The 9233-nt window shown below is 46.5% G+C and overlaps 1 protein-coding gene across 2 annotated transcripts in view; it reads left to right on the top strand.

Annotated features, from left to right (window-relative positions):
* Positions 1-1711: 1711 nt before the first annotated feature.
* Positions 1712-9233, top strand: part of LOC121561837 (protein furry homolog) — a 162554-nt gene continuing 155032 nt past the window's right edge. For both annotated transcript variants that reach the window (XM_045213239.1, XM_041874281.2), the window contains exon 1: positions 1712-2059. In XM_045213239.1, the coding sequence (XP_045069174.1) occupies positions 1999-2059 (61 nt within the window). In that variant the 5' untranslated portion in view covers positions 1712-1998. The remainder of the gene's footprint in view (positions 2060-9233) is intronic.

Here is a 9233-nt window from a genome sequence, read left to right as displayed (position 1 = left end):
CGGGAGAAGTCATTTCAGTGAACACTCTCATCTTTCATACAGGCTAACAGTCTTCATGTTTAATTTAACATCCATTAGGCTTAATCAAAACTTGGTTGTGTTCGGTACTTTGCTGAAAGCACATCCTTATTTTTGGTTGGGAGTTTCCATTTTCCATGTGATGAGCCATCGCTTGCGAGCATTGTTGTTACATCCCAAATTCTCTGCATTACATTAACTAGACAACAGACCATTGGATGAACACACGAGTCAACGGCAATAAACGAAAAGTACCTTGATATATAGCCGCGGGAAGTAGGGCACCCCCTGAAAAATCGGAATTGAAACAAAATATGAATACAAAAAAAATAATAATCATCACAAAAGTAGTGCACTGGGCCTTTACTAGTATTAGCGGACCGATATAGATATCTGTAGCGAGGGCAAACATTTTTTTCAGTATCTCTGCTTTGGCAAAAAAGGTAGTTGTATAATTAAGAACAGTATCTTGCAGGATTCAATACTTGGAATTGTAAGAGTTGTTGCCAGTCCCTTTCTCTGAGATTGTCATTCTAATGGGATCCAGAAAGAACAAAACCCTGTCCTCAAACATTTACATCAAAAGGTGCAAAGTTATAGGCAAAGACACAAAACATCCACATCAAATTAAATATTTGTCTTGATCAAATAACATGGAAAATGACAACTTTTTGTGCAGTATTAATTTATCATCCTTACAAACCACTAATTGTAAATGTGCATTACTGTATTGTACATAGGCTGGTCATTTAGGTTTGTACCTGTAGACCTTCGATCACCATGAAGAAAAGCAATGCACAATACAGTAATTGAGTACATTGAGACATCAAGTGGTTTGTGATTATGTGATGTGGCTCAGTTGGTAGAGCATGGCGCTTGCAATGCCAGGGTTGTGGGTTTCGATTGCACTACTGTAAGTTGCTCTGGATAAGAGTTTCTACTAAAATGGAAAAGGAATGAATAGACCATTAAAGTTTTCACACAGAAATAAGTTGCATTTGCTAAATATTTTTTCACAAAAGTAGTGCACTGGGCCTTTACCAGTCCTGTATTGGTGGACTGATATAGACATCTTCAGTGTAGGCAACAAAAAAAATCAGCACCCCCACCCCCAAACTACTTCCAACAGTTATGCCTTGATAGTATTTATTACATTTTCACTGCACCTTGTATGATCATGGCACTCTTGCTAGATCTCAGGATGATGTTAAATTGTCTGCAGATTTTGTGACTGTTCTATGTAATGCAATTTTAAGAAAAAACACAAATACTTGCATATAGCGTGAGTATATATGGAGATTCTTAAACCGTTTTTATGGCCCTCCGTGGTTCTACAAATCTATAGGACTGTCCACTTGCTGAGAGGATAGGAGTTAAAGAGAAGACTGTGGTTAGCTAACTTTAGCTTTAGCTATACCGCACTAGGCTAATTTTGCTTTAGTTGGCTGGCTGAGCCTGACAGAGACCGCTGTTTACACTCTGCTGCTCTACCCTGTGCCTCATACTCTGGTGGGAGGGAGGGAGGTGAGAGGGAAGAGGGGAGGTGAAAGGGGAGGGCTGACGTGTCAGTATAGTGTGTACCCCAGGATAAATATAGTCACACAACTATGCCACCGTAGCATGTTAGCCCTCGTCATTCCAATGGGCCGCGGCTAAGAATTCCTGCCTGACCTTCACTCTTGGAAGGCACTGGTTGATCACAATGCAGCACACAGCCACAGAGGCAGGCTGGAACTGACTAGGAGAGATAGAAAGAGCAAGAGGGAGAGATTTGTGTGGATCAGCAAACACAACCCAGCCTTTTAAACACACCTGTCTCTACAGACCTGCTCTGGGTCAGTTCACCATGGAGCGTACACCCAGGAGCACAGAGAGACAATCGACAGAGCCCAGGGACAGACAAACAGAAGGATGTTAGAGGATTTGTAGTGTATTTGTCAGACTTTTACAACCCTGGATACCTTCCCTCCCTTCCCCACCATGGACGGCACGGCCGTGTGCTGGAGCAAGGCTAGTGTCATCAGCTTCATCAAGGGCTTGGGTAGGTGCTGGGCTGGGCTGGGTAGGTGTTGGGCTGGACTGGGCTGGTTAGGTGCTGAGCTAGCCTGAACTGGGTAGGTGCTGGATAGGTGCTGGGCAGGGGCTGGGTAGGTGCTTGGCTCCGCTTAGTAGGTGCTGAACTGAATAGGTGCTGGGTTGGGTAATTGCTGGGCTGGGCTGGGTAGGGCGCACGCTGGGTAGGTGCTGGGCTGTAGGGGCCTGGGAAGGGGCTGAGCTCAGTTGGGCTGGATAGGGGTATGGGAAGGTGTTGGGATGGGTTGGGCACGGTCCAGGGTAGGTGCTTGGTTGTGATGGCTAGAGCCCACCGTACGGCAGTTGGTTTTGGAGGGCATTAGGATGAGAGTGTGCTGTAAGCCGTGCCAGATAGGCACACATGCTGGGCATTCCTGGCAGATAAAAAGGAGATATCAGAATGCTCCATGTGGTTGAGTGAAGCAGAGGCATGGACGACATGTCTACTGTTGCCAGCCCCACTCTCTGGCTCCTTCCGACATGTCGTTTGCTGCAATACTGTAACATAATTTTCCACTATCTAACTGTGAACTGAGAAATATATAGGAATGCTGTATGGTTGTCAAAACTAATTTGATGCTATGTCGCTGTTTTTGCTATTTTCAAACCTTTTTATGCAAGGATTCAATCTTAGTTCAGTGTCCATTTAAAAAATGTATGCACTCACTGTACTGTAAGTTTCTTTAGATAATGCATTGACTTCAACTGTCGATACTGAGAAATTGTTGTTTGAAGAGAAGCTTGTCTACTTAATCATACTACAGTTTGTAAGGGTTGGTGTGAGGTGTGACCCAGGTGGGGTGCAGGATAGACAGTAGGAAGTAGGCAGAGATGGTGAAACAAGGATTTTTACTGATGGTCCCAAAACCAGGATACAAAATAACAGACTTGTCACGAAAAATAAAGGAGGAGCAAATTGGTCTCCAAAAACAGGCTGACAGCAAACATACGAAATACTAACTATGACTGAAAACAACAATGAAACAGGGAGAACACTTCTCAAGTACCTGTACATACGTCTCGTGATCAGACACGGATTAGTACTGTTTGCATTGAGAACTAGTAGAGAAAACAGAGCAAGAGAGCACAGGGAAGTGAGGTCATAAATACACAGGTGAACAGGTAGACAGAGGTGACACCAATAAGATAATGATTAGTCCAGACTGTGAGTGAGGAGGTGCCTAAGGTTGTCGGAGGATGACACCTAGTGGATCGCTCTAGAACTGCGACCCCCTCCTGTAACATTGCCCCCCACCCCGACGAACGGCTCCTGCCGTTCACCTCTGCGCCTCCTGGTGGAGGCAACGGAATGTTGTTATCAGCCCTGGGTCCAGAATGTCCCTCCTGGGCACCCAGGACCTCTCCTCCGGCCCATAACTCTCCCAGCCCTCCCCACCCGCCGGCAGTCCAGGATCCGGTCTGATGAGGCGCAGCGGGGGAACAGGACGAGGAGGAGGAGCCAGGGGAAAGGTGGCGACGGGCTTGAGGAGGGACACATGGAACGTGGGATGCACCCAAATGGTGGGGGGAAGTTGCAGGTAGTAGGCCACTGGGATGACTCGTCGGACCACTCTGAAAGGCCTGACGAACTGGGGGGACAGCTTCCTGGACTCCACACAGAGGGGAAGACCCCGCGTGGAGAGCCACACCCTCTGTCCTGGGCGAAAAACCGGAGACAGGCCGGTGGACGAGCAGAGAAGGATGTTGTGGTCGTACTCTGCCCACGCAAGTCGCTGACTCCACGTAGCTGGGTTGCTGGACCATAGCACCTCAGCACCCCCTCCAGATCCTGGTTGATGCGCTCCGTCAGCCCGTTCGACTGGGGATGGAAGCCGGAAGACAAGCTGACGGAGGCACCACCAACGTGCTGCACCACCAACATAGCCGTCTCCCGGGCCGACGGGAGTTTGAGAAGGGGAATGAAGTGGGCAGCCTTTGAAAACCGGTCCACAATGACCAGGATGACTGTGTATCCATCAGAGTGGGGTAGGGCGGAAATGAAATCCAGCGAGATGTGAGCCAGGGGCGCTTAGGGATAGGCAGGGGTCGGAGCAGCCCTGCCGTGGGCTGACGTGAGCTCTTCGTGCGTGCGCACACTGGGCAAGCAGCCACGAAGGCGCGCATATTCCCTTCAGCTGATGGCTACCAGAACCTCATACGCAGGAACTCCAATGTCCTGGCGCATCCCGGATGGCTGGTGAGGTCGGACACTTGCGCCCACTGAAGCAGTCGCGAGCGCGCAGTCTTGGGTATGTACATCCTCCCCGATGGACCTCTGCCCGGATCGGGCTCCCGCTGTAGTGCTGCTCTGACCTGCCTATCGATTCCCCACGAAACTGGGGCAGCAATCAGGGCGTTGGTGACAATGGGGTCGTCTCTCTCCACCAGGTCCATGGGGTCAAACTGCCAGGAGAGCGCGTCAGGCTTGGTGTTCTTCGTCCCCGGACGGTATGAGATCGTGAACCGGAACCTGGTGAAGAACAACGCCCACCTGGCCTGGCGCGAGTTGAGCCTCCTGGCCCCCTGAATGTAGGCTAAGTTCTTATGGTCAGTCCATATGACGAATGGATGGGCGGCCCCCTATAGCCAATGCCTCCACTCCCCCAGGGCGAGCTTGAACGCTAGCAGCTCACGATTCCCCACGTCGTAATTCCGCTCCGCCGGGGACAGCAGACGGGAGAAAAACGCGCGTGAGTCTTACCGTCCGTGAGGAACCGCTGGGACAGGATTGCTCCCACCGCAACATCTGAAGCATCCACCTCCACAATGAATGGCAGGGACGGATCAGGATGCCCTAGGACCGGGGCCGATGTAAAGCGCTGCTTAAGCGCATCAAATGCATTCCCCGCTTCCGGGGTCCAGGCGAAGGAGCACATGCTTGTCTGGGTGAGGGCTGTCAGGGGAGCGGCTAGGGAGCAAAACTTGCGAATAAATCGCCTATAAAAATTAGAGAACCCTAAAAACTGTTGTAGTTGCTTGAGGGATGAGGGCTGGGGCCAATCCAGTACCGCGCTGACCTTGGCTGGGTCCATCTTTAGGTCCATCTGGGTGACGATGAACCCCAGGAAGGAGACTGTCTCTGTGTGGAACACAGGACCTGCCGAACGTGCTGCTTGTGTTCACTCATGTCCTTTGAAAATACACGAAGACGCTGTAGTCGAGGAGGTCCCGGAGCACATCATTGACCAACGCCTGGAACACCGCAGGCTCGTTGGCTAGACCGAACGGCATGACTTGGTACTCGTAATGCCCACTGGGTGTGTTAAAAGCCGTCTTCCACTCATCCCCTTCCCGAATCCTCACCAGGTTGTAGGCATTTCGTAAGTCAGCTTGGTGAAGACTCAAAAGCCGTCGTCATCAGGGGGAGTGGGTAGCGGTTCTTAACCGTGATGTCGTTGAGCACCCGGTAATCAATGCACGGCCGCTGCCCACCGTCCTTTTTCCCCACGAAGAAGAAGCCTGCGCCCGCGGGACTATCTGTTGTTCCATGTAGTGAATCTATTGTTCAATGTGTTTGTATGGGCTAGTGGCAGTAAGGCCAAAAATAAAAAAATGTATACTTCAAGAGGTCTTAAAATTCTAAATCAAATAGCAAAATGAACATTGGTATGACCTTCTTCAAACAATTCCATATAGCTTAGTAGAACCCCATGTAGCCTACAGTAGCCTATGTTCTTATCAGTGTGTATAGGTTATTATCATCCTGCTGTGCCTTCAAAATTAGTTTGTGTCATAGGAGATGGAAAGGAGTTTGATTAAGTTAGGTCGTACGTGTACTTGTAAACACAAATCTGCATCCCAATTCTCTAACCTTCTAAGTGTGCACCTGTTCACTTCCCTTCTTGGATTTTATAAAGGAAATTACTCATATAAGATGTAGTGTAGGCCACGCTTACACCAATCCAATGCTTTTAAATCAATGGGAGGAGTGCACACTTTAGGAAAAAGTGATCCGAATTGGCACGCAGAGAATGTCTTTCTCCCTTGGCAGACAGATTGCGCGTAGCTACGAAGTATGTCTGCAGAAATTGTAGTAGTTGTGTTGTTTCCACAGACGCCAACTGTAGGAATATGGATGCCCAGTCTGTAGTGAGAAAAACAGGCTGAAGTTACAGTGTCATGCATATCAGACTAAGTTCAAATACTATTTGAAATCTTTCAAATATTTTGAGTGCTTGGATTAGCCTGCCTTTTCTATTGGTTCCATTGGAACAGGCAAGCTCAACCAAGCACAAATATGGTATTTGAAATTATTTCAAATAGCATTTGAACACAGGTCTGGTGCATATAGAGTCTATTATGTAATATTCAGCTAGTACCATTCAACAGATACAACTGTGAGTGCTGAGACATTTATGTTTATGTAGTAATCTTGTGTGGAGGTGTGCCATGCACCAAGCGAACTGAAGGTGTTTTTCAAACATAGATCACCTTGGAATTTTACCTCTGCTGAACTCACAACACTGAAGATGATTTAATGCATGTTTTTGTCCCATGTTTATCTTTCTGTAGCTTGGTAACTAAAACATCCATGAAAGACGGGATGGTTTGTTCTGCATACTGTTTTATGAATCATCAAAGAAATGTAACAGGTCTTATATACAGTAAAAATAGTAAGTCTCAAAACACTGTGATTGTGAAATGAAACCATGAAAAGTAGTGCACCTAAGCTGAGATCTGGTGTTTGGCGGATGTTCGAATGTAAACCTAATGTTAGTGTTTTGAAACAGAAATGTAATACTCTGAAACACCCAAAGTGATTCTAAAAACACTTTTTGGGGTTTCTGTGAACATAAAAGACAGCATCAAAACACAAAAACTGTGTTTCTGATACAATACATTTATTATTATTATATTATTTAGAAATGCAAATGGTTTATAGCCTAAATATTGATTGATGATAAGGGCACATGAAGAATATGTTTTGTACAATCTATTTTTGTAATGCTTTATTTTGACACATTAGAAACAGGAGGGACAGTAAGATTGTACATTTCATAGACATTTTACCCACTCAACCACACAGCCACACTGTAATAAATTATTCTGAGGTGAATTGAAATGGACAAAAAACAACAACCAGCATATACTTAATAAAGATGTATGTAAATCGTGCAGAGCATGTGGTCTAGTGGTAACGCAACCAGCTTAGACAGGTCACCTCTCTCCCCACTGAAGACCAGGGTTAAATTCCCCGCCCCAACCCTCCAATCTGTTTCTCCCACCTAACTGTATCCCCTCTGTCATTTCATAACTGTGTCAATAAAGTGTCAAAAATACACCCAAAATATCTTACAACGTATGCAAGTCATTTCAATGATTTGTTAATTTAATTTAACCAAAATAATGTTAATCCAGTTTAATATGTTGCTCAAAATGTAAGTATCTTTCATGAGGATAACCAAAGAGAGAGACAATAGTGATTGAACTCATTGGCCATCTTTGGTTTTAATCTCCTTACATTTCCTATCTCACCACGTGACTCTGTTTTTAGAAAGTGGGTAATTCAAAAATGTTTTGACTTTATGATTCTTTCACACAATGTTGTATGCATGTTTGAAGAAAGAAAAGTATATTTCTATATTGCTATTAAGCTTGTTGTGCCATGGGGTGTAATGGATCATGATGATCGGATATCAAAACCATCAGGCAAATTGATGTTTTTAGGGATGAGAAAGAGAGAGGCGGGTAGTTGGAAATGGCGGCGAGTAGTGAGGACGAAATGGAGAAAAAGTTGGTGAAGCAATGGCTGTGCTGGAATGCAAACAATATGGTTAATCATTCGAGAACACAAACTCTCACATCTTTTACAGCAAAAAGCAAGGGAGTCCGGGGGATGACTGGAGGAGCAATGGCGGAAGTGGAAGCATTGTGTGATTCTCTTGGCGCGAGTACAGTTGGTGTGAATGAGTTGAGTAAAAAGGGCTAAAGTTGGAAATGAACAGCAGTTTATGGTTGGAGTGCGATTCAAGAGCAAGGATGTTTTTTTGGGTGACCCGTTTGCGGAAAGTGGAACATATTATGAGTAAATATGGAATGGTGGATCACAGAAGTAAATTGAATGTGACGAGAGTGAGGATGAATTAACTGCGGTGGCAGGTGCAGTGATGACCGCCGAGAAGAAGCTGAGTGCAGCGGGAAGCAGTGTGGTGAGGAAGGTTGGCGTCGAGTGCAAAAAGAGGGATACGTAGGTTAGAAATGGAACCTGACAAGAGTGAGGATGAAGTACCTGCAGGGGCAGGTGCGGTGAGGACCGCCGAGTTTGAGCCTTGTCCCGATGATGACAAGAATGATTCTTACCCAGTGGGAGTGAGATTTATTGGAAAGAATGGATCCTTGTATTCTGGCTAATCCATATGTGATGTCAGGTTGGGTGGAGAAGACTGTTGAGTCGGTGAAAGTAACTCAAAGTCGACTCATGATGATGTATTGTGTTTTTTCCATCCAGAGGGAGCGGGTGCTCCGGACCACGCGACTAGGGACAAGAACTGTGACTTGCTTTGCTCATCGGAGCAGGGCGCCTTTGAAAGGAGTGATAACGGGGGTGGCATTAAGTGTTTGGGAGGATCAGCTGAAATGGAAGATTCCTGGTTTGGAGCGCCGTTTGGTGCGACGCAGACCCGGTGGAGAGCGTGGTGAAACGGAGAAGACATTGTCTGTCCTGCAGAGTTTTTGATGCAGAGTCTTTGCCCGACAAGGTCAAGTTAGGATGTGTCAGTTATTCCGTGAGAGCTTTTGTTCTGAAAATATTACGCTGTTTTAGGTGCCAAGCTTATGGTCATGTTGCAGCAGTGTGTAGGAGGGAGATTCCTAGATGTGAGAAGTGTGCAGGAGGGCATGAGACAAAGGAATGTGTAGTATCGGTAAAGAAAGTTGTGTGTGTTAGCTGTAGGGGTGCCCATGGGCTGGAGATCGGTGTCCAGTGAGAGAAAGGCAAGTTGAGGTTGCCAGGGTCAGAGTAGTACAGAAAGTGTTGTATGCTGAAGCAGTGAAGAGAGTGGTAGAGGAGAATGGGTACAGGGTGAGGGATCCTGAGAGGATTCCTGTGAGTAAGCAGAGACCAATAGAGAGTGATAGGAATAATATGTGCTTCAGTAAGATGGGTTTCGTAGCATTCATAGCCATGTTTGTCAACTGTATTG

This window comes from Coregonus clupeaformis, chromosome 5, assembly GCF_020615455.1.
Source record: "Coregonus clupeaformis isolate EN_2021a chromosome 5, ASM2061545v1, whole genome shotgun sequence".
NCBI classification, from domain to species: Eukaryota; Metazoa; Chordata; class Actinopteri; order Salmoniformes; family Salmonidae; genus Coregonus; species Coregonus clupeaformis.
Note: the sequence above shows the minus strand (reverse complement) of the source record. Positions and strands in the feature narration are given on the sequence as shown.